Source organism: Plutella xylostella, chromosome 10, assembly GCF_932276165.1.
Source record: "Plutella xylostella chromosome 10, ilPluXylo3.1, whole genome shotgun sequence".
NCBI lineage: Eukaryota > Metazoa > Arthropoda > Insecta > Lepidoptera > Plutellidae > Plutella > Plutella xylostella.
In genome coordinates this window covers 10,408,122-10,433,651 of record NC_063990.1, presented here as the reverse complement: position 1 = coordinate 10,433,651, position 25,530 = coordinate 10,408,122, and the positions used below count along the sequence as shown (strand labels likewise).

Genomic DNA, 25,530 nt, shown 5'->3' with positions numbered 1-25,530 from the left:
ATTGACTATTGTTGGGTATGGGACCTCTCCAGACGGGCCACTGCCTTCCAATAGCAACGCTTCAGCCTTCTACATAATTATTGCTCACTGTTGGGTATATAGGTAACTAGCTGTTCCCGCGAGCTTCGCTTTAAAAAGTTTTCCCGTGGGAATTCCGGGATAAAAGTAGACTATGTTCTTTCCCAGGATCTAGACCGTATGTATACCAAATTTCATTCTAATCCGTTTAGTAGTTTTTGCGTGAAAGAGTAACAGACATGGTTTTGACTGTTATCAGCTCTTACGAGCTCATCTGAAGGAGCAGACAGACCTGCATCAGATACCCAGGTGATAGCGTCAACGTTGTATTGATGGGGACCTCGGACTATAGGGTTACTTCTCCGGACCTACGCTGCTCTGAGCCTTCCAATAGCAACGTTTCAGCCTTCTACATATTGGCTCACGGTTGGGTTAGTCTTAGTCTTAGTTGAATATATTATTGCTATATGTAGTGTAATGTACATAACATGTATTATTCTAGTTAAGTATTATTCTGTGTAGGTATATGTATATATATAGTATTATATAGGTATATATATATATATATATATATTATATGGTCCCGCGCGCTTCGCTTCGCCTTAAAAAGTTTTCCCGTGGAAATTCCGGGATAAAAAGTAGCCTATGTTCTTTCTTAGGATCTAGACCGTATGTATACTAAATTTCATTCAAATCCGTTCAGTAGTTTTGGCGTGAAAGAGTAACAGACAGACAGACAGACAGAAAGACAGACAGACACAGTTAGGATTAGGATTGTTGGGCTTATATATAAATAGCTGTTCCCGCGCGCTTCGCTACGCCTTAAAAAGTTTTCCCGTGGGAATTCCGGGATAAAAAGTAGCCTATGTTTTTTCCCAGGGTCTAGACCGTATGTATACCAAATTTCATTCAAACCGTTCAGTAGTTTTGGCGTGAAAGAGTAACAGACAGACAGACAGACAGACAGACAGACACAGTTACTTTCGCATTTATAATATTAAGTAAGGATTGGGACCTCTCCAGACGAGCCACTGCCTTCCAATAGCAAACGCTTCAGCATTCTACATAATTATTGCTCACTGTTGGGTATATGGGTAATATGGGTATAAATAGGTCCCTTTGAGTGCGCCAAATAGTCCCCCCGCAACGCTATGACAGTACAGTTCTATGACATTGAAATGCAGATGGACCACCAATAACCTTAGTTGCATGGTTTGCAGGGAAGGCGAGGACGACAGTGCGGACGTGATGCCGTGGGAGGTGGGGGCCCGCGAGGCGGGGGGGGCGGGGCGGCGGCGCCAGGACTCCGCCGCGGACTCCGGCAGCTCCTCGTCCGACCTGAGCGCCGTGGCGGGGGCCGCGGGGGCGGGCGCGGGGGGCGCGGGGGAGCGGCGCCGCCTGCCGCAGCAGAGCACGCTGGACGGCGGGCTGCGGGGCGCGCCGCCGCCGCTGCGCCGCCTGTCCGCCGTGGAGCCGCGCCACCTCGCGCCGCTCGCCTCGCCGCCCGCCTCCCCGCGCGCCGCCCCCCCTGCCGCGCCCGCGCCCGCCCCCGCGCCGCTGCGCCCCACGCCCACCATCAGCGTGAGCTCGGCGCCCGCGTCCCCGCCCGCCTCGCCGCCCGCCTCGCCCCCGCACTCGCCCGCCGTGTCCGACGAGCCGTCGTCCGTGTTCGCGTCGGCCGCCGCCACGCCCACGCACCCCGCGGAGCCGCCCGGGGCAGGGCCAGTGACAGAGACAGTGCCGCGGCCCCCGTCCGTGGACGAGCCGCCCGGGCCCGCCCCAGTGCTGGCCCGACAAGCATCAACGATTAAAGAAATAAGTCCGGCCTCAAGTACGCTAACTAGTAGCGAAATCGGTGATCTTCCAGAGAGTTCTCGTGAGACTGAGGACGTCGCGTCGACGTCGTCGGCGCAGCGCACGCCGCTGGGGGCGGAGAGTGCGCCAGCGGAGGCCCCCGCGGCCTCCCCCGCGGTGCCCCCGCCCCCGGCGCCTGTGTCCCCGGCCCCCGCGCCCCCCGCGCCGGCGCTCGTCGTGTCCGCGGCCGAGGCGGCGCCTGCGGCGGAGAGCGGCCCGCTGCAGAGCCCGCAGCCGGCCGCCCCCGCCCCTGCGCCCGCGCCCGCCCCCGTGGCGCCTCTAGCCGAGTGCGAGGACACGGTGGAAGACGAGCCCGTGGAGAGAGTGCTGACGCCGACGATGCTGCGGCACCCGTCCGCTCAGTCGGCCGAGCCCCGGCCGCGGCCGCCGCCCGCGCGCACGCCGGTGGCTCTCGTGCGGCCCACCGTCGCCGTGCCCCTGCCTCGTGAGGGAGACGGGCCGCGTAACGACGTCTGTCCCTGGGAGGACGAGTAAGTATTGTCCTTGAAATGGTTCTAAAGGCAACAATGGTCAGGTTAGAGATTCTAGTTTGACAGGATCCAATATCGCTAAAAGTTACAATACAATTTGTCTCAGACTTAAATGAGGTAATAAGTATAGTACCTATACCTCGCACCTTCGGCAGGCAATTTAATCCACATTTCACTGATAAAATTTCACCTGCATCAAAACCCCAGATGTGACTGCCTACTCTCATAACACTTTTTATGATATGACCCTTTAACCATTATGACCTTTAGAAGATGTACAGATGATGTACAGTAAGTTTTATTCTCTAGAATAATATTGTACAGTACAATACTATTATACGCCATTATTCATACATTTGTAAAGAGAGCATTCCCTTCGCAAATAGACAGTCATATTTTGTCATTGTATGTAGAAATATTTTTATGTTTATGTTTTGTGTTAAAAATATATTCAAGTTATCAATGCATTTTTTGTTTGTTTCTTTTTTTCCCGCTTTTATTTTGGTTTACGCTGAAAGTTCGTAGATCTTTGTTTTACGGAGTTGCATTTTTTTTTGTTTGATGCATGTTGAAAACAATTCAATAAGGTAAGTACCTGCTTATTTTATACTTTATTTTTTATTTCGCTAAATACTTTTTACAAATATTAGCGTGGAACACCACTGGCATTGACTGACTGTTTTGTCCCAATGTTTATAAAAAGCCTATGTCCAACGAACGACTGAATACTCCCAATTTACTTCCGTTGACTGATGAATTCGATGCATGATCAACGAACCTGTTCTTACTTATATACCCATAAAGTACATAAAAATACATAAGTATACTAAATGAATTATTCTGTTTGTTTCAGGAACTCTTGTGAGAGTGAAGCTCCATTTGTTAAAACTTATGCAACGCTGGGTTACTTATAATTTACGTATTACTAGGTGAATATCAATGATATTTACACGATTTGCAGGTATTTACCTACACGTGATTTAGTTTAGTGGCTCGCTTCATATGCTCGTCCGGGTAGCACGGTGACCTAGATAGGTACCGAAATGACGGATAGACGATGCTTTGAAGATATTGAAAGTTATAGGGTCGTCAGTATTTGGTTCTTCAGCGATTCTGAACTGATATTTCACAATATAAGTATTTAACGTCACAATCGTGATTGACGAACGAATAGAGCAGCGGTTAGTAAGTCGGTTTGAATCCCAACCGGGTCAAATATTTGTATATACACATAATATTTGCATGTCGTGGATATTTTGTCGTGGGTGATGCAACCCACCTGCCAATACGCTTAAGATTATGGCAATAACCCTCCAACTTTGAAGGAGGCCCATATCCCTCTGTGCCTATAGTGGAGTTAAGAGCTATGTATGTGTGTGTGTGTTTGAGTGTATGCGCGTATTTACCCACCCTGGTGTTGTTCACAAAAATATATTTTTGGTGATAACACCGCTGCCGAATTGTGCTGTGTTACGGATAGTAAAAATAACAAATTATTTTTATCGTTAATAGTTGTTACAGTTGTTAGGTAAGTAAATACAAGTTCAAACAGTTGAGCAGATGTTGCAGTTAGCTTCTGACAGTCCACGTTGGTTGATCAACAGCTCCGGCACTTGTCAGCTCATCAGGTATTTGCGTGACTGAGATTATACAATACATTTTTATTTTCGTTTTGGGGTTTATGCGGGAGACATTAATATTAGTTTGTATCTTTGCCCAACCCCATATTGTATGGTGTTCTTTGAGATTCGCGTTTAGGTTGAGTGGTGGTGGTGGATTCGAAGAAATGCACTTCCTATCGACCACCGCAAAAGAGATAAAATATAGCTGGTAAAATAACTATTAACTCGCCAGGTGGCACCCCTTAGCTAAATCACGTGTAAGTCGTCTTGCTAAACTTAAATTTCAACGATATTTACGTGGCTACTAGAAAAAATATCTGCGATATTTACATAGATAGATAGGTAAATATCAACGATATTTTCAGACACAAATATAGAAAAACAGATAAATAATTTAATTTTGTAATTAGTACTGTGTTTAATTAATACAGATTTAGTGTTTATTATTGTAATTATATGAATATTTTAAAGTAAATAATGACCGTTAATTATTAGAAAATGAGATGCTTTTATTTACTACCCGTGTTCTCCTACGAATTGGAAGCTCATAGTTATAATGCTACCCAAGTAAATGCTAAAAAATTACCTACGTAAGTTTAGAAAGTTGTCCCTGTTTCACCATAGTTGCACAACTTTCACACCCTGTACTTATACCTAACCTGGTATAACATAATATACCTATGTAGGTAATCTGTACTTACATTATATATAATACCTAACAGCTAAGTAGTGCTGTTTAGTTTCAGATCTGTTTTCCTTATTTTATCTTCAAGCACTTATCGATCTTATCATGAAAATAATCGAACACATTAAAGCTCCTATCAGTTTCCAGGAAGTTTTGCTTAGCGCATAATGAAAACGCCATGAATACTTAGTGTATATTCTATTCTATTCTATTCTCTGCGGGGGTGTAAGTACCTGCACCTGGCTCTCTCGAATGGAACCATTGTGCATATGCCCAAGGTCTAAACTGCCTTCCTAAGCTTGGACCATTTCCCACCACGCTGGTCCACTGCGGGTTGGTGGGTTCACATATCTAGATGTGCTAGATCATATCTAGATCTAGCTCATCTAGATATGTGAGCAGGTTTCCTCACGATGTTTTCTTTCACCGTAAGAGCGATGGTATACATTGTACTTAAGTTAAAAGAACTCATTGGTACATGTCAGCGCCGGGATTCGAACCCGCATCTCTGGCGTGAGAAGCGAGCGCTTACCCGACTGAGCTACCACCGCTCCAGTGTATATTCATATGCCTACCTACTGCAATGCGCCTAAGCAGGGGTAACTCTAACTTTATGAAAAATAACACTAAAGAAGAATTACATTTTATGTAAAATAAACATTAGTTCAATAAATATTTACAATTTCAATCTTAAGTAAGTTAGTACGAATAAGCCTTAGTTTAATAATTATATACCGAAATTTCTGAGAGCAACCGAATGACCTTGTCATCTACATACACTAGAGTTAGAAGACCTCCCGGCACTTCCCCTCAGCATCCATCATGTACCCGGGCGGGCAGTTCCCGGGCGCCTGGATCATGTTCCTCATGGCTATCTGCGGGAGCCCAGCGGGCCGGCTCTGTTCCACCACCACGATCTTGCTGTCTTCAGCATCAGGGGCCGGCTCCTCCACCAAGTTCGACTTAACTTCTTTCACCTCCTCTGGGAACTCGATTCGGTCCTTTTCGGCCATTTTCTGGAAATTTTATATTGATTTATTGAAAGGTGATTGGTAGCCGAAAAGCTGTGGAAACTGTGGAAAGTAGGACTGAACTGGAAAAGTTTAGGAGGCCTATTAACGCCCAATATACAGTGGGCGATAGAGGGCTGATTGTCAAAGATACAGTAAACACCATGCTGCCATGCCGACCTAATCATATCATTTAATTAAAAAAAGCTTGTTAGTATATTGATTTTATACCTGCTATCCTAAAAAAGTTAACCACTTTTTGTGAATTTGTAATGTCTTTATTATAAAATATTATGTAGATATTCTTAAACAGATTTTTATAGAAGACATGTTTATGTAATGTTCACTTAGTTAATCTACCAGATGTGCAGGATGCAATAAATATAGCTCAGACCACACAGCCATGGTTGACGGAGCGCTAAATTAAGGAAACTGAATGCAATTTAGATATATTCTGTATAGTACTTATATCTTGGTATTAGATGGACATCAACCGTAACACCAAAATCAGGATCTTTAACTCCAACGTAAAAACTGTCCTCTTATACGGGTGCGAGACTTGGTTTGTGCGTAAAGATATTTCCCACAAGCTTCAAGTTTTTATAAACAAGTGCTTGCGACAAATTCTGGGAATATTTTGGCCACGAACCATCAGAAATGAAGACCTTTGGACTCTCACAAACCAGAGACCTACGCATTTAGAGATCCTCGATCGAAAATGGCGCTGGATAGGTCATTCGTTGCGGCAGGAGGACTCTCGCCTCACAAAGCAGGCCCTAGTGTTTGCCCCGCAAGGAAAAAGAAGGATAGGGCGCCCAAGAATAACTTGGATAAGGACATTAGCCCAGGAGATCAAGTCGATCAACATGAGCTGGCCAGAAGTTGTGGCTGCTGCCTCTGATCGTCAGAAGTGGAAAGCTGTAGTTGCGGCCCTATGCTCCACTAGGAGTTAAAGGACTTAAGAAGAAGAAGAAGAAGATGGACTATATGAGTAGGTAATTAAAATATTTATTTGTTTCACCTTCTTTTATGTCTTCATGTGGGACATCTATATTTGACACAGAAAAACTATAATTTAAACGCATGAAACATCATTACAATTTACTGTTATCTGAGTATATATTTGACTGTTGTAGTTAGGTACTTATGTTAATTAGGCAGGTTAGTTTATATTTGTACATCATTAAATTTGATACATCATCATCATCAGCCCGTAATCGTCCACCGCTGGAAATATTCCTCTCCGAAGCAGCGCCACAACACTCTGTCTTCGGCCTTCCATATCCACATCCAGCCACTACCGGCTTATTATTTGTGATTCGGGCCAGAAAATTAAGTTACTGAGTCGGTTTTAATTTAGTAATAACTAAAAAATATAAAGCTCCACTGACCTGCGCAAAAGCTTGTATTATGTTGAGAAAGTAAATAAACAAAACTATTCAGATCTCCTCAGTCCTCACTGCTCTCTCACGGCACACACACCATAGACTGCAGCGATCCGGCCGGCTCCTACCTATACTTATATGTACGTACTTGTACACTACAAGTACAACAAGCCTCTCCAATATGCAGGCACCAGACACAAACTATTCATCACCATGGTGCCAAGCCATTTTGAAAGCTACAGGTATGAATATAAGAGTTTGAGACTGGCACACGTTGCTATGTCAATAATTTGACTCATTGATACCGCGATTCGCTTATCGGCGAAATCTCTGAGTGCTTTGCAAATAAAATAGTGTATTCCTCATATGGAGAACGATCTAGAGGTAGGTACATACCTACTGCGATTCAGGAAATTATGTCCAAAAATAGCGAGGCATCATTTTGGGTCTCGTGAAAGCACGATTCCAATAAGCCATTGTGAACGTGTGAAGTGTGAATGCACGCGAGTTTCGATTAATTGTGCCATATTTTCCATAATTAACTTCTGCTTTTTCTACGATTCAGGTATCTTCCTCTAAACACGAGTAGGATTCAACATAATCAATCAATTCCTATAGTTCACGTCGTCTTATCAAGTTCCTATTCAATAAGACCTATGACTAATGGAATATCAAGAACGTGATACCGAGAAGACGTCAACCAAACAGTTGATGGTGGCTGGATGGGGAAGCACACACACCGCGGCCTTCCTCTGGACTGGAGAGAGCTGAGGTACTTTTGACGAGTCTAGCGAGCTATGCACGTGTATTAGAGGTTGATAATGATGTACACGAAAACTATTGGTAAGATATTTATTTATTAGTAACGCGAAATATTTAGATAAACTTGGGTAGGTAAGTAAGTAAATACTAAACAGCTGTAACTATGCTAACAGGATGTCCACGTCGTCGTGTCGTAAGTCGTGACGTAAAGGGCCTACCCAAAACCGGGTTTACTCTTGTGAACTAAAAAATGAGCTACTTACATATATAGGTGAGTACTAAAGGTATTTGAAATGTAAATATTGCATTTGGCGTGACGCACTAGCTAATTCCAAGATTTGCCAGAACTTGTTATAATCCAGACCCACTTTACTGGTATACTCTACATACGTATACTTACCAGTAGTTTTTACCTTAGATAGTAACTGCATGTTTAGCTATCTGTTCCTAGGTAGGTAGGTACTTATTAGGTACATCAATAGGTAACAATATTTAATGAAAATTATAGTTCCGAAAATAATATTTTTACTTATAGGTACTACTAATGTATTACTTAAGTTTACTAAACTATCTTTTATTATAGAATTAATGACTCTACATAATGATTATACTAGTTAAATAGAACCTATGACTACTACTAATGTGTTACTTAAGTTTACTAAACTATCTTTTATTATAGAATTAATGACTCTACATAATGATTATACTAGTTAAATAGAACCTATGACTACCCCTTCGGGGATTACAGTCGTGAGCATAATAGTATTATTATATTATGTACTTATGTATGTATGTAGGACCCCCAGTATTGCTACTCGTCACCCCAGGGTTCCCTACAGACGCCCTCAGCGTCAGGCTGGCGGCCCGCGGGGCAGCTGTCGCGAGGCGCCTGCACCATGTTGCCTACTCCTGCCACCCTCTTCACCATGATCTCAGGTTCTACCGCGCACTGCTGAGGTTCCCTTGGTTGCTTTTGTTCGATATTTGTTGGGTGCTGTGGTGATTTAGGGCTGGTGGTAGTTGGTGAAGGTTGCGTTGTTGACATTGTCCTGAAAAAATATTATAAAGAATACTTAATAAGTAAGTACTACTTTTATCTTTATCCAGCGTTAAGTAAATAATGGTAACTAAGTATACTTACAATGGTGTGGAGTTGGAGATTCAGCCGGAGAAACAGCAGGCGTACTAAACACCTTAGCCGTATACTTCGTAAAAAAACAGCTTTTACGATTTGTAGCTTCTTTTTACACTAAAGTTCAACAGACGGAGCCCCAGAGGTAACAGCTGTCAATAACTATAATAGTCCATAAGTAACACGCAAGGACTTTACAAAGTCCTTGGTAACACGTAACTGAAAGTTTTAAATTTTTTAACTTTTGGAAACTGATGTAGTAACAAGATGTTTCTCGAGCTACATTTGAGCTCACACTGGTATACTTACTGATAAAGGTAAGCGCAGATTTTCACAGTTCGACACGACTCAAAGATTCCATTGTGAAAAGGCCAAGGGCGACTGTTATACAGATGAAAAGCCTATGTTCACGCTCTGTTGGTCACGAGATTAGGCGTTTTTTTTCATTCGATGCCGTGGCAAAACTTTTAGCTTTTAGCACCTGTTTTTGTAGAAGATTTTTGATCTTATTGAAGTTTACGGATGATTTCTAGTGGAAGCTCACAGTCTCGTCGCACTGTACTATTTACTAGAAGTTATTTACTTCGTAGCTTATGATAGTGTAATGTATTCTGCAAGTACACATTGTCCATAGGTTATAGGCAAATGTGTTAACACTCAGCATAAATACTTTAGCACGTATTGTAAATACCTATGTGTTCGACAGTAAATAAAGAGCTAAAATCAACGATAACCTCATAATTAAGTAAGAACCACGGGTACAGTATAAGCTAATCTGTCTATATAGCTTTAAAGCTCATTGCAGGATACATGCATAGGTACTTAATAGGCACAACGGATCCGATTTATTAGTAAACCTCTGGACACAAATATTGTGTAGCTGTGAACTCATTGGCTATTACATCAGCCACCCCAACCCAACATCGACACTAAGTAGACAAGTAGGTAGGGGAACCCGGGGTAAGACGGGGTCGCGGGGTAAGACGGGCCCCCCCACATATATGCAAAACTATACACCTTATGAATCTGAGTTATGAGCCAATAGATAGGCTTAAATGATTGACCTTTAGTGCGCCAGTGACAGCAGGTGTGAGCGCGTGCTTTTTTTGTGTTAGCGCAATTGTTTGTTTTTGCGTAGTGTCCATGTTAGGGCGCCTTCAAATTAGTCGCTAATTGTCGCGCGGCTGCAGCGCTGCTGCAGCGCTGCAGCCGCGCTGCTGTCTAAATTGCATATAAATTATTGACGCGCGACTGCAGCGCTGCTGCGGCGCTGCAGTCGCGCATCTTTTAAATTACAAAATTTATATGGATTTTGACAGCAGCGCGGCTGCAGCGCTGCAGCCGCGCGACAATTAGCGACTAATTTGAAGGCGCCCTTATTTTTGACCGGTAGGAACAACGTCACAACACATTAAGTAAAACAGTGGCATTTTTGGTAATTGTGTGTTTTTATTTAAGGTTTGGTACGCTTTGTTTAGATATGGGCAAAATGACTTTAACATTGTAAGTTTTTTTTTAATGAATTATTTTTATAAAAAATATAACGTGAGGCAAGATGGGGTAATTTTGGAGGGGCAAGACGGTGTATGGATCAAGCTTGGTGAAGTTTTTTTTTTCTCCAACCCGATATTTGACATTGAAGAAGGGCTCTAAAAGGGCTACAGGGAAGTTGACTAAAAACACAAAGCAGATACTGCCTACGAAGAAGAATAACAACGAAGATGACTGTGTCTACCTCTGCTGTGAGGATATCAACAGTCCTACTTTAAATCTAAGGAAAACTGGGTTGATTGTCAAAGGTGCAGGCGTTGGGCTCACACTGCAGGTGCTGGTGTTGACGATAAAAACACAGAAGAAGTGTTGTTTGTATGTTTTGTGCCCCACATAGTATACTTACCCCATCTTACCCCGTACACGGGGCAAGATGGTTTATTTCCCTTTTTTTACATTTCTTAAAATAAGTCAATAGTAAGGATTACTTTTTTAGAAAAAGCTGTTCCAAAGTGTTCGTTATTAAGTTCCTAATGAGCCATAAATAATTGATAACGTTGTGGTTATAAATACCTGTTGCTTTTTCATTTTCCCTTAGCGACCCCGTCTTACCCCGGGTTCCCCTAAGTATAAGTAGTAAGTTCCTGCCAAGCCTGCAGTAATATGCATTGGTGAGTAAAGTGATCTGATCAGCATCGTGCGAATCGTGCCTGACCCAGGACCATAGAATAACGGTAAGTTGTTATTCTATGCCCAGGATATTCCTCCATTCCTCCTCACAACCGAACCGACCCAGCCACGGGCCACCACACTCCGGCCCGCCAGTAAAATAAGTTTGAGAGGTAACCTTTTTCTAAAAACTCGCGGTCTTTGGTCACTGAACGTCATATTTTGAAAGTTTTTATTCTTGTCAAATTTCGCAAAACACAAATTTTATCTGCCGTCGTGTTGCAGCCCATATTTATTGGATTTTGGACATTTCTGATTACCTTAAAAGCTGTTTTATGTGCGATATGGTGGCCGGAAGCTCATAACGCGTTTGATGACACTGCGATGAAAATTGCTGGACGAGAGAGAAAAGTGAGTTGAAGTGGGTGACTCAGTCAATTTGCTATTCCTTGCTTCCTGCTGTTATTATATAAATTCGCACATCGGCATCGTTGCTGCAAACTGCTGCTTAGCACGTTTCTGGTGGAAAGGCACTTTAAGGTTAATTTAGAACCCCCAATTAGCAGCACGAAAATCCTCATAAAAATATAAAGCCCAAAAAGGCCCACTAACCGGCGTGGCGGTTTATTGGTAACGAAACTTAATCAGAATGTGCAATATTTTGTGTATCCTCAGGTCAATAGGGAAGAAGACTCATACGCAAGACGGATAGAAGCATCTCGCCACAACTCTGAGTATGTTTAATTTAAAATGTATCTTACCTATAATAAGTAATGCTTACAGTTTATGGACCGAACCTAGATAACACTCACAAGATGACCCACTAACCCACTTCCTCTTTTTCCGACTTTCTTTCAGTAATATCAGAATTCCTATTTAGGTACTCTCTATAGGCTAGCGATTGCCAGGAAACTAAAATAAACCTTTAAACTTTTGATCGACCCAATTACCCTGAAAGTTACCATATTTTCAGACTTTCACAGGTGTTTCAGCAGCGCGGGTCGACCACTCTACGGAACATCCATGACAACTACCAAGTTCTGATCAAGCCTAAATTACACCGAAGCAACTCTCTCTCTGATCTTACCACCAACCCTAGCGATTACAGTGAGATTTTTAATAACTATTAGTACCTACGACCTACCTATTATGAGTACTTCGGTACATATTACACACTTGTTTGACCGATTGTAGGACTGTATTTGACGGAGAAATTATCATGAAGGTTTCGTGATAAACAAGGTTGCACGATGCAACCTTAAATATAGGTCCGTCCAGTTTTATTGGCCAAATAGTTTTTCGTCCTTTATTTATTTATTTATTTAAAACGTACTATGTAAAACGCTCAATCCCAGGAGGAGGCATTACGCTAGAGGCTAGTCTTGCTCAATGAAATCAGATCAATCTGAAATCTGTTGCATTAATCGTACCAATACCGTGATAGCTCCCCAAAACTTTAAATTTCGTCAAGCAAGACTTACGTTTCAGAGGCTACTAACCAAACTGTATCTATTTCCCAGACTTCCCAGCATTCGTCCTGTTCAAGCACAGCGGTCGGGGCTCGTGGGGCGAGCGCTCCGGAGACAGCGCGGCTACTCCCCGGGAGCGCCGGGACCAGCACCCACACATGTCGTGGAATGTCAAGTCTAAGTACGAACACTGTGATGCTTCAGAATAGGATGTTTATAATATGTTGGAGCAAAGCCAATAAAGCGTCTCATTATCTAAGGTGCACTGCCAGTGCAATCACTTCACCATGTTGCGTGCCATCATGCTGATGCTGCTCTTATAGAAGTTTACTCTTGACTGTCTCCCTCTCTATAAGTAGTACAAGAAATAATCACAGAAACTAATCATACATTCAGTCTACCTCGTCAGCCTTATTTCCTTCCTTGAATCCCGTTATGTGTTGCTATGACACGACATGTAACCGTAAACTATTTCTGAAAACCTTAATTTACTATTTATTGAAATGTTCGTTTCCTTCAGAAAAGAAAAAAAGAAGAGTGTAACATCAGGGACGGCCGGGGCTAAATTTGCTAATGAGTACATGAGGGCGGACACACACATCTCCTCGTGCGCTGAAAACTCCAGGCAAGTACCTACTAAATCTGTATATACATATATGTAAATTAAGGACGAAGATCAGTAGTTTTAGACAACACTTCCATACAAATATCCGTTTGTATAGTTTACTGAAAAGGACTTGAATTTTAGAAGAATCTATTTTTTTCCGCAGCAAACGTAAAGAAAAATCTAGGCTTTTTTCCACGTTTTAAGTATTTTAATGAGAACCCTTGTAAAGTACTAGCGGTGACCTAGGTCTGGCCTGGATTCGAGTGATGTACTTCATAACGGGCTCTTGAATTCTCCTCATGTAGACGTTAGCATTAGCAAGCTTGGAAAAACACGTACTTAAATGGGAAGATGATATTTTGAATTTTACTTGTATCTTAGACATTTATTTAACTGCTACCTGAATTATAATTTTAGGTACCTAAATGCATCGTGATGGTTACCTACTTTGTATTTGTTTTCTTTTCATGATTAATTATAAGATTTTTCTATGTTTCGGCAGTGAGTGCAGTATCGACCACCTGGCTAGCAGGCACGGGGCTGCGTTTCCATTTCAATCTACGCCTAGTGGAAATTTAAAAGTGCAATCAAATCAGGTAAACACTAATCCGATACCTATAATAAAACGGTAGTTTAAACTTGTTCACTACAAAGATTTACGGATGTGAAGGTAGCATTTTCCATTTAAGCCCAGGAAATGAAAATCCATTAATGATTCTACAAATACGATGAACCTGCTAACATCTAATGTCTAGTTTCACCATAGTCTGTTAGATCATTAACACCCCTGGCCCTGTTACATTAATGTCATACTTAAATTATACGTTATCCCTTGACAGAAGTGTCAAAAGTCAAAAACTAATCCCTTGTTATGATCTAACAGAGTATGGTGAAACTTGGGCTGAATCTTAGAAAGATGTGAGCTTTGCAGTTTCTGAGAGGCCTGGGTCGACAGCCTGATGACGTCAGACCTTTAGCTGCAGATGACACCATAACGTCTCGTACTCCAGGTGGTGTTCCAGTCGTCGACGGTGGGCGTGCTGCTGGCGGACCCCTCGCAGGCGCAGGTGCAGGTCAAGTTCCAGGGGAACTCCGGCGTGGAGCCCGGGGACCTGGGGCAGAACTTGGTGAGTGTTGACCTTACTTTACCGACAGGTTTACAGTCTTGTCGCTTGTCACTTATTACTTTTTAACACTTTGCTTATTTTGAATTAGAACCTTCACTAAAATTCCACTCTCACACCATAAGTGAACCATCTTCCCTTACAGAATGACTTAAACATGGAAAGCCAGATGATCTACGGCAGCCGGGACCTGTCGAGCCAGGTGTACCACCTCAAGACCACGGTGGAGCGACCGGCGCGGCCCCCCGGCAAAGACCGGGACCTGGAGAGCCTGGGGTATGGCGCCGGCGCCGCAGTCGACTGGCGACACGTCACGCTGCCGAAGAAACAGGATCTGGTGCAAGAGTTTATCAGGAGGATTCATAATTATGTGTAAGAGTTTTTGTGTGTGTTGTAGATAGGGGATACTGAACCAGCTGGGGATACTGAACCTGGTGCCGTGGTAGGGGAATTACCAGAGAGCGAATGTAACGTTCTATATATTAAACAGTAGTGGTCCTAGTATTGAGCCCTGTGGACCTCCTGTAGCCAGCAGCAGACTTGTTGTGGAGAGTTGGTTGCCATTTCAAACTCCTTAACACCAAAGTTTCAACTCCTATTTCATTGGCCATTTCGCTTAAAATACGATGAGAGTCACATAAAAATTACTTTATTTTCCAGTAACACGGACACGGTGGTGCACATCGGCGACGAGCAGTTCCACTGCCACCACGTGGTGCTGGAGGTGTACTCCACCTTTTTCCACATGAACCCGCACCGCGAGGTCGAGCTGCCTCTTGTTAGTACCTTCTGTAAATATCTGTTTATTATTTTTATGAACCAAAATTAGAGCTATTTCCCTATTCTGTGCATAATACATATTATATTATCTATAGAGCGGTTTGAAATCTCATCGTAATGTGTTTGATTCCCGGAAGCGCCAATTGGATTTGATAGATAACAAAAGGCTCGCTCAACTGCAAGTTACCTGTGCAAGAGATTACGATTTATGCGTTCTTGTAAATCATGTCATTTTCATTTGCCCTAATTTCAGAACAGCGTATCTCCTGAAGCCTTCCAAACTCTATACGAATGGATGATCTTCAGCGGGCAGGACAGCAACAAGACTTTGAAGCGAGAGAACGTTATCTCTCTCTTCTGTGCCGCCCAGTACCTGTCGGTCAAAGATCTTGAGGAGCAATGTTGGGCGTTCATCGTCAATGAGGATATTTTCACAGAAGACACCGCTTTCAATCTGTACAGGGAGGCCAAGACTCGAGGGCTGAGCTCTATTGTGGATTTAATGGTTAATATCGATCATGTTAGTGTAGGTTGAAACGCCTTTCTTAAAGGATTCCGTGTTTGTATCACGTACCCTGAGACCTTACCAATGGTTCACAATTCATCTTCATACTTTTAATGTTATTGTACAGTATGATGACACCATAGAAGTTTGAAATTTCCTCCAGGTTCCTCGGATCATGCGGTTCTTCCTGCCGCTGGTGGCGTCCACTGACTTCCTCAGCTTGGAGCTCGAGGAACTCATGACCTTCCTCAAGTCTAACTACATCTGTGTTACCAGGTGAGATGTATGTAAATATTGTAAATGAAAACTCTGCGATGAAAAGATGTCTGATGATTTGACGAGTATTGTCCACTTTCAAAGAGCAATAAGTATTTTGCAAAATCCCGTACACGTTACTATTGCAAGAACTTAACTACATGAACTACTTAACATGTTTGAAGACTTCCTGCACTTCACCTAGCAATTTGTTTATGATTTTTAATGTTTAAGCATCCGTCAAGTTGTTTTACCACCTCTTCATCTTTCACATTCCTTTTCTGTCTTCCCACAACCCTCCAGTGAGATCGAAGTCCTGATGGCTGGGGTCCGCTGGCTGCACGGCGACTGGGCGGAGCGGCGCGCGCTGGCCGTGGACGTGATGCGGTGCGTGCGCTTCGGACTCATCTCCCCGTGGCAGCTGGTGGACATCAAGAGGAACCCTGACAATGCGGAGATACTGGAGATTGTGAACGACCCGGAGGTGCAGCATATGGTTGATGATGGGTTGGCGTGAGTGTCATTTTCGTGTACATAGTGTACCTTCGAGACGGTCGAATGGCGTAGTGGTTAGTGGCCCTGACTGCTATGCCGAAGGTCCCGGGTTCGATTCCCGGCTGGGGCAGATATTTGTTTAAACACAGATATTTGTACTCGGGTCTTGGGTGTTGATATTTATATTTAATATGTATCTATCTATGTATTTGTGTAGATATATCAGCTGTCCGATACCCATAACACAGGCTCTGCCTAGCTTGGGGTCGGATAGCCGTGTGTGAGATGTCCCCACATATTATTATTATATATTATTATTATCTTGTCATAGTTTTTTTTTAACTATAAGCACATTTTTTTATCAATAGCCTGCATTTTGTAAGTTGTAGCTTCCTCTAAGAAATATACAACTTGCTGACCTCTGCATTATCAAGTCTATGGTCCTGTGGCAGTTATTCCCTTCGCTTGTTAAATATGATTTCCAATCCAGAACTAACTTCAACCAGATCAGTTATTTCTTTTTATTTTCAGCTATGTGATAATAAAATACTGGTACGGAAACAACTCGAAGAATTACTACCACTGGATCGATGTCTTGGGACTATCAGAGCCGGCAGAAAGGAATTGGATTGGTGAAGAGAAGGTATACATTAATTAATTTATTTTTATGTAATCCGACTGCTCTTTCTTCTGCATCATGAACTAAATTTACATGGTAGTGCATTGCTTGAACTGTTATCTTGTACATAATATCGTTACCCGTTGCTGTTTTCCCACCGGGATCATCCACCAGGTTACAAAGAATTGCTATCGCGATTCCCTCCAGATTTGGAGTAGGCTCTTGAGCTTGACTGCCAGTCACCTGACGACAATGATTGATGAGTTCTCCTCGTTTCCTTCAGAATCACGTGACGTACAAAGACTTCCTGAAATACTTGGATCAGTTCCTGGTGCCGAAGGAGCAGATGTTTGAGTACATGGCGTCCATGCCGCTCTCCAGGAGAGACGATATACCAGGTACCCCCTGAAACTCATGTCTCATCATCATCATCAGCCAATAATCATCCACCGAGACCACGAATAGGCAAACGCAGCATCTACCCCAACGGTTATCGGTTTTTCGGCAGATATGACCAGCCCACTGCCACTTTAGCTTGCATAAACACATGTCTATAGAAATGTAACACGGGTTTGGTATTAGCACTATCTTATCATAAATAGGTAATTGAAAAAGATGTGTTACGGGACGATTACGGATTCATACAACGATGGCGGGTGCATATTGATGCTATCTGAATAGCTAGTCTAGAATGATGTGCACGCTACAAAGTGAAATATATTCCAGGTACAATGCGCGGCACAGACGACAACACTGACTCCAGAAGGTCGAAGTTCGACTTCCCGCTGCCACAGACCCTCAGAGCCTTCACCGGAGACGGCAAGGGACTGCCCAATATGAACGAGTTCTTTGAATGTAAACCAAAGGTATCTAAGTCCATATTCCACGGGAATAATTCAAGATTAGGATTTCGTTTTCCAAGAAAAAATATCCAGAATGAACAGTTGTGGTTGTGACCCCATTTTGGCATAGCATATCCTGTTTCCATTTCTCATACACCTTACACATTTGTGTAGTTAAAAAACTTTTTTTCAAGTCTCTTGGAGTCGATCAACCTTTATCTAAGAGTAATAAAAACCTTATGATGAGTGTTCTGTTTATCACGTCGTATATCGCGTTGAAGGACTTTCTCAAACACCTATAATCAGGTATTCTTGCCGGCGGCTTTGCTAAAAGCTATCTTTTAATTTTTCAGAAGAATTAAAACGTACCTACTTCTTTTTTTTCCTATGTTGCAGTTGGTTACTACAAAGTCACACTACTACGCACGAATTAGATCTACACGATAAAGTCTTACTTACAGAAGCTATACCACAACTCTGTCCTTAACCTCCGAAGGGATTTCAACTATACGGTTTCCTCCATCTCTGTTCTCTCCAGTCTCGCGACCCTGGCGCGGGGTCCCCAAGCGCGGGGTCCCCCGAGCTGACGGGTATACCGGAGCTGAACCTGCAGGGCGGGAGGCCGCGCAGCCCAGACCGAGACACGCTCAAGGATGCCGCCATGGAGGTAACATAATGATGCAGGCAGGGCCGGCTCAGGGACAGTTTTGGGGTGGAGCGAGATCTGAGTTTAGCTCCCCTTGTGTTGGGCAGGTGTAACAAAAGAACCTAAAATAAAATACCGACATGTATCTCACAATATTTACTTACTAAGATGTTATATCACCTACTCGTACGTTGTACCTAAGTTCTTTAATAATTTTCTTTATACAGGAACGCCAAAAGTCTGCAGAACATCAAAGGTCATCAAACCCCGAACAACGAAGACAAACATTCCAAATAGCACACTGCACGGTACTTACAATTTCAATTATTATATTTTATTAGTGGTATCGCTTCCAAAATCCAATGCTTGCTATAGCTACCTACATCGGTAACGGTATTTTCAGGAGGGTCCTTCAAAGAAGCTGAACATGCAGATATTCAAAAACTCGCAGCTGCACGACCCTCCAGAGAGGGACTCTGAGGAAGCTCGCACCACCAACAGCGAGACTAGCACGGATACTGGCGACCGACGGATGGCACGTATTCTATGCTATTCTGAGACGGGACAAATTGAGAACGTCCTCCTTTTTTGAAGTCCTTTGAATACCTTTAAATTGCTTGAGGTGCACGAAAGGAGCCTTGTCGAGTGACAATTGACAAATCCGTTGTTGACGATATACGTCCAGCGCACCCTGGGAGGCAGCGACTGAGACTAATCTGATTTTTAGTCTAGCTCTAGTTTTGTCAATCAGATAAGATGAAGATTTACTTTTGGGGTTGACCGGAATACAATATCAATAAACAGAAATCCTCATCCGTATTTTCGTTTGCAGGAGTACGGTCAGGAGCGGCGACACAGCGTGGCCGCGTCGTACCTGGCCGCCGCCACCGCCGCGCTCGCTGGCACTAAGTACATAATAACTATTTACTAATTCAAGCATTTGACGTATTAACACCGGTCCGAAAAAGTAAACACAAATAATGTAATTACTTGGGTATCTCTACATCTACAGCCTGTAGTAGTGACGCGGAGGTTCGTGACCGCAGATTGAGTTACACCAGGAGATGTCAAATAAACTGATAATGTTATAAATATTTCTTATCCCAGAGCAACAAGCAACGCGCCCATATCGCCCACGAAGCCGCACACGTACCCGTCTCGGCAGGAGCACGCCAAGCCCGGCCCCGAGGGGCGCCTGCAGAGCCCCTCCATCTCGCTGTTTCACGAGAGCAAGGACTCGGTTTATAGGAATAACTGGTATAATAGCTTTTTATTTACATTCATCATATACCTCTACATAAACTTTCAGTTTTATAAAAGATTGATGTTCTTCAATCTTCAATACGCCTAAAAAACGTGAAGATAATTGAAACAACCCTCCAGCCTTGGCAGGCTGATAACATGCAGTGGATTAATTACGGGCTAAAATAATTTAAGTCTTTTTACCCGACTACGGCAAAGCAAAAAGGAGGGTTATGGTTTTCTATTTTACGTGCGCAAAATATAAAAATACGGCACTATTGGGCACTATACTTTTTTATTTATACTGCATTGAATAAAAACCTTTTCCCTCTCTCCTTCTCCCACAAACTGCCAGCAACAAGCTCTCAACCTCAGCACTGGGTCCTCCGAACAAGAACTACGTGACGCCGGGCTCGCTGTTCCACTGGGACCGCGAGACCGTGCTCGTGTTCGGTGGCATCGACCCGCACACCACGTACGGGACTGGACGGAACACCGGCAAGGACATCTTTAGGTAAGCAACCCTATGTAAACAGTTACCAAAATAGCGGCCAAATAATAGATGAATAGCGACAGAGTGCTTCATACAGCCCACCAATGGCGAGCAGGCTAGCTCATCACGTATTCGTCCGCACCAATGCCTTCTGGACTGCGGACCGTACTCCATTTAAAATCAACGGCCAATCCATTGAAGATGTTGACACCTTCACCTACCTGGGAAGCAAAATCACACCAAATGGTGGAACTGACGAGGATATCGGCAACCGCATCAACAAAGCCCGTGGAGCTTTTGCCATGTTAAGCCCAGTGTGGAGGTCTTCCGCATTCCGTCTCCAAACCAAGATCCGCCTGTTCAACGCGTGCGTAAAGACCGTTCTCCTCTACGGTTGCGAAACTTGGAAGAAAACGGTTCAAACCACGAACAAGCTACAGGTTTTCGTAAACAGATGCTTACGCAGTATCCTAGGGATCCGTTGGTTTGACTTTGTCTCCAACGAGGAACTTTGGCGCAGAACACATAAAAAACCTGTAGCAGAAACCGTAAAAGAACGCAAATGGAGATGGATAGGACACGTTCTAAGGCGTACTGAAGACGTCCCAAAGGAAGCGCTGACATGGCACCCCGAGGGCGGTAAACGAAGACTCGGCAGACCGCGAGAGACATGGCAGCGCTCTGTGAAAAAGGAAATGGGCCAGGCGGGGATGTCTTGGACGGATGTCTCTGAGCTGGCCCAAGATCGTAAAGAATGGCGGCGCTTCACTTCGGCCCTTTGCTCCCCAGCGGAGATTGGGAATAAGTAAGTAAGTAAGTAATGCCTTCTAGATATCTAATAGGTAGGCTTATTCTTGTTTACGAGTACTTATATGGTAACACTAAAGTCGGGAGCGCAGTCAGTCTAAATACGTAACTAGTAAAGATACAGTTTACTGAGTTTACTGTTGGAATTGATTTCCTAAATATCCTTTCACATAGCAAGAAAAACTTTCGTTAAATCTTATTATTGTTAGTTTTTTTCTGTTAATTTATTTACTCGTCACTCGTTGGTCCCAGGTTCGACCCCGTCACGAACGTGTGGGACTGCGTGGGCGAGCTGCCGGAGCCGCGCCACCACCACTCCGTCGCCTTCCTCCGGGGGCGAGTCTATCTTGTGGGCAAGTTACATTACTGTATCTCAAGCTTCATATTCGTGTTCCATGTATGGACAGTATATTTGCCAAACTTTTTGCTGTATTTGACTATAAAATGCCTATTTAACCAATATAGCCAATGGAAGTTTTGTCAACTGCGCAAATAAGAGTAATAAGTAGGGTTGCAGCAGCATTAGATCAATTCCAACGTTACGATTAATTTACTTGCTACGAATAGTCGTAGCGACTACGGACGGGCGAGTCCTGGCTACGAATATTCGTAGCGGCTATGAGTCCTGGCTAGGAATGTTTGTAGCGGCTACGGGCGGGTCAGTCCTGGCTACGAATATACGTAGCAGCTACAAACTGACGGGTCCTTCTAGATTCAAGACTTGAATGAAATAGAATGGTTGGTTGTAGGTTCTGAAATAAGATACAATCGCCATGATTACATGTGTCAGTGACATTATATTTGCATAGAGGCTGAAATTTTACTTAACTCACCTGAAAACTTTCACTAAACCGATAAAATTCTCCACTATTGTATTAACAAGACTTTTCTTTTACGGCTGGCTGGCCTGGGGGCCTCACTCTATATAACGAAAAACTAAGTTTAGGAGGGCTGCTGCGCGAGCCCCGTCTCTAACCCTCCTGGACCTCTTCGCATAACTCCCCAACCCCCCGCCAGGCGGCGCTGACCCGCGCGACGACGACGTGCGCGGCAAGTCGGCGGTGGTGGCGACGGCGTGGAGCCTGGAGCCGGCGTCGCGCGCGTGGTACAGCGAGGCCGGGCTCGCCACGCCGAGGAAGACCTTCGCGCTCGTCGCACACAAGATGGCGCTGTACGCTATAGGCGGACAGGATAAGAAGGGCAGGTTTGTGCAGTTCCATAGACTGTAATTAAAAAACTGTGCTACTGTGTCTTTATATGCCACACAATTCAAATATTTAGACAGTTTTTATAGAGTGAAATTGTGAGAAAACTGTGCTAAAGCATCTTAATCTGCAAAACTCATACTGAAAAAAAAAAATTAACTCACAAAAGTGTCATGGCGGCGCAATTCTTGCGCAAATTTCCCAATATTCATAGAACAACAGTAGCATAGTCTGAGCTAGTGCGCGGCAAGTCGGCGGTGGTGGCGACGGCGTGGAGCCTGGAGCCGGCGTCGCGCGCGTGGTACAGCGAGGCCGGGCTCGCCACGCCGAGGAAGACCTTCGCGCTCGTCGCACACAAGATGGCGCTGTACGCTATAGGCGGCCAGGACAAGAAGGGCAGGTTTGTTGTGCTGTACCCTACAGTCCTTCAATGGGTTTTCTACAGGATAGTCCGAAAGGTTTGCTAGTGTCGATTATACAAATTATTTTGTATTACAAGTGCTGATGTTTGTATTATAAAAGTCATCCGCAATGGCGTGACAGATTTTCTCAAGCTATTAACAAGCTCTGCCGAAGTTCCGATCAGATAGCAGTGTGCGTGTCCCCTTGTGCTAGTTATGCTATTATTATTTAGACACACTCTTTTTGTCTCTCGCAGAGTCCTCCGCTCAGTGGAACGCTTCGACCCGAAGGCGGGCGCGTGGTCGCCCGTGCGCTCGATGCAGACGGCGCGCATGGCGGCCGCGGCCACCAAGTACCGCGACTACATCTGGGTCGCCGGCGGCATGACCGGGGAGAAGAAAAGGCCGCTTTGTAGTGTGGTGGAGTGCTACAACTCTAATACTAACGAGTGAGTACTTGAGTAGGTAGTGTGAGGACGCGCGCAATCAAACCCAATTAAAGTATTAAGTAAGAAATTATACTAATGTGAATGTTTCTTAAATACTAATTTAAAAAAACATTCCCTGCGTCTGCGCAACGAATATGGCAATTTCTCGAAAATTACGGTATTAGAGCCATCTAGTGGCACGAAAGTGGAACTTCTTGGTCCACTGTTGCAATAGAAGCGATGTGTGCACGACGCAGACGGCACGCATGGCGGCCGCGGCCACCAAGTACCGCGACTACATCTGGGTCGCCGGCGGCATGACCGGAGAGAAGAAGAGGCCGCTTTGTAGTGTGGTGGAGTGCTACAACTCTAATACTAACGAGTGAGTACTTACTAAAGAAATTATTTTCCTGCGCCTGCGCAACAAATACACAATATTTAATATAATTTTAAAAAAAATGGGTTAAAGAGCCATCTAGCGGTGAAAAGAGGAACTATTTGCACCACTGTTGCACTAGTAGCTGTGCGTGGTCGCCCGTGCGCTCAATGCAGACGGCGCGCATGGCGGCCGCGGCCACCAAGTACCGCGACTACATCTGGGTCGCCGGCGGCATGACTGGGGAGAAGAAGAGGCCGCTGTGCAGTGTTGTGGAGTGCTATAACTCTAATACTAACGAGTGAGTACTTGAGACTTGAGTAGGTAGTATAATTTAAACATTCCCTGCGCCTGCGCAATTAATATGGCAATTTCTCGAAAATAACGGTAATATAGCCGTCTATTGGTGGCAATGTGGAACTACTTGGTCTACCTTTGTATTAGAAGATGTCAAATCAAAATCAATCAAATTTCTTTATTTCAATGTGATTGGATTTCGATGTGGTCCGTGGTGCACGGTTAGATAAATGATTGTAGAAATAATTCCTGCGCCTGCGCAACAAAAATAACGGTAATACAACCATCTAGTGGTAGGAGAGTGGAACTGCTTGGTCCACTGCTGTACTATAAGGTCGGCTGAAGTGTGATAGAAACCGCTGTGTAAATTAGATAAACATATACTGTGCTACCACAAAAAACTTTAACACTGTTTAACTAGTGCTTAAAGCGAAATTTGACAGATTTTGAAGGCATTTGACAGCGCTAAACATTTGTTAAATACTGTCTAAGTTTTTGTGGTAAGGCCCATATTATTTATATGTTCTATTTTCAGGTGGACCGAAATCCACCATCTACGGTTTCCGAGATGCTTCGCCACGCTGTTCTCCATGAATGACAAACTTTATCTTGTCGGTGGAGCTGGCAGACTATCAGAAAAGGTAAATTGTTTACACCTTTTATAGAGCTCAAACAGAGCGTAGGACAATCGTCCAGCCGCTGGACTTACGTCTTGGCCAGTCAGCCTAGCGTCAGTCGCTCATTGCCTAGGGTGTGCCGGACGTATAATGGCGGTTTTGTTCAAGCAGGGCAAGACAAGACAAGTTGAGGATTGAATTGAAAGGACATCGTTTTTGCCCCGCTTTTATGCAAAGTCGCGAACATAAACCAAATTACTTTTAAATCATAGTGTTACCGACCACATTTAATATTCTGTAGTTATTTTAATTCAAAACAATCGGAAAACGTAAATAATAAGAAAAATTGCCATTCAAAACGCCCAATGTCCTTTGATAAACTGACAGTAACACGTAGTGTATGTCTCCAGGAGAAGTCGGCGAGCAGCGTGGGCGCGGTGGACGCGTGGGACTGGGCGGCGCGCGAGTGGCGCCCGCACACGGAGCTGTCCATCCCGCGCCACGGACACGCGCTGGCGTACCTCGGCACGCAACTTATTGTTATTGGTTAGTGATCTGAATAGTGACGTATAACTTATCGTGATTGGTTAGTTTCTGGATGTAGCTGATCATTATTGGTTAGTCGTCTGGATATGCAACTCATCGTGATTGCTTATATTCACCTTCTACCATATCACCATCTATTCTATCTATTCTATCCTTTCGATCCTTTCCTTGGAAAATATATCCACCATCAGCTCAGCCAGCCTAGCTCCTGTGTAAATAGGAGCAGCAAGCCTGGGAGTACCTGAGCTGAAATACATCATTCATGGTTGATTTTATTATTATTGCTGTCTATGTCATATAAAGTTTTTATCTATCTATCTATTCATAATATTGACATATATGTATAGAAAACATCGTTATTCCTCTCGGCTTTCCCCTTTCAGGTGGAGTAACAACAATATACATGAGAGCCCTAAACAACGTGGAGTCGTACTGCTGCGAGCGTGGCGCGTGGATCCGCGGCGTGGCGGCGCTGCCGTCGCCGCTGTCGGGCCACGGCGCCGTGACCCTGCCGCCCGCCTCGCTCATGTGACCTGCCGGTATTAGGTACCTTCACCCTACTGTTTCGATGCCTGCAAATTGACGGATGAGGGGGACGTCACCCTACCACCCGCCTGCCTCGCTCATGTGACCTGCCGGTATTCGGTAACTTCACCC

General features: G+C 44.1%; 2 protein-coding genes and 1 long non-coding RNA gene across 7 annotated transcripts in view; 2 read left to right on the top strand and 1 right to left on the bottom strand.

Annotated features, from left to right (window-relative positions):
• LOC105397485 overlaps window positions 1–4,484 on the top strand; it is a 31,417-nt gene extending 26,933 nt beyond the window's left edge. For all 5 annotated transcript variants that reach the window (XM_048623526.1, XM_048623522.1, XM_048623523.1 and 2 more), the window contains 2 exons: window positions 1,239–2,363; window positions 3,217–4,484. In XM_048623526.1, coding sequence (XP_048479483.1) covers window positions 1,239–2,363; window positions 3,217–3,277 — 1,186 coding nt within the window. In that variant the 3' untranslated portion in view covers window positions 3,278–4,484. The remainder of the gene's footprint in view (window positions 1–1,238; window positions 2,364–3,216) is intronic.
• Window positions 4,485–5,297: 813 nt separating this feature from the next.
• Window positions 5,298–7,177, bottom strand: LOC125489095. Its single transcript, XR_007266743.1, has 2 exons — window positions 7,072–7,177; window positions 5,298–5,686 (listed from the first exon to the last, which is right to left on the bottom strand). It is a non-coding gene; the product is annotated as an uncharacterized LOC125489095 (long non-coding RNA).
• A 4,151-nt stretch (window positions 7,178–11,328) lies between these two features.
• On the top strand, window positions 11,329–25,501 carry LOC105380460. Its single transcript, XM_048623642.1, has 27 exons — window positions 11,329–11,530; window positions 11,795–11,853; window positions 12,093–12,226; window positions 12,640–12,769; window positions 13,109–13,213; window positions 13,698–13,791; window positions 14,206–14,322; window positions 14,465–14,691; window positions 14,980–15,097; window positions 15,353–15,604; window positions 15,768–15,880; window positions 16,163–16,372; window positions 16,886–16,997; window positions 17,257–17,371; window positions 17,700–17,839; window positions 18,354–18,482; window positions 18,689–18,769; window positions 18,865–18,996; window positions 19,294–19,370; window positions 19,569–19,718; window positions 20,059–20,217; window positions 21,256–21,356; window positions 22,021–22,207; window positions 22,867–23,058; window positions 24,246–24,351; window positions 24,738–24,873; window positions 25,257–25,501. The coding sequence occupies exons 1-27, from the start codon at window positions 11,504–11,506 to the stop codon at window positions 25,403–25,405; spliced, it is 3,552 nt and encodes a 1,183-aa protein (XP_048479599.1). The 5' UTR covers window positions 11,329–11,503; the 3' UTR covers window positions 25,406–25,501.
• The last annotated feature ends 29 nt before the right edge of the window (window positions 25,502–25,530 follow it).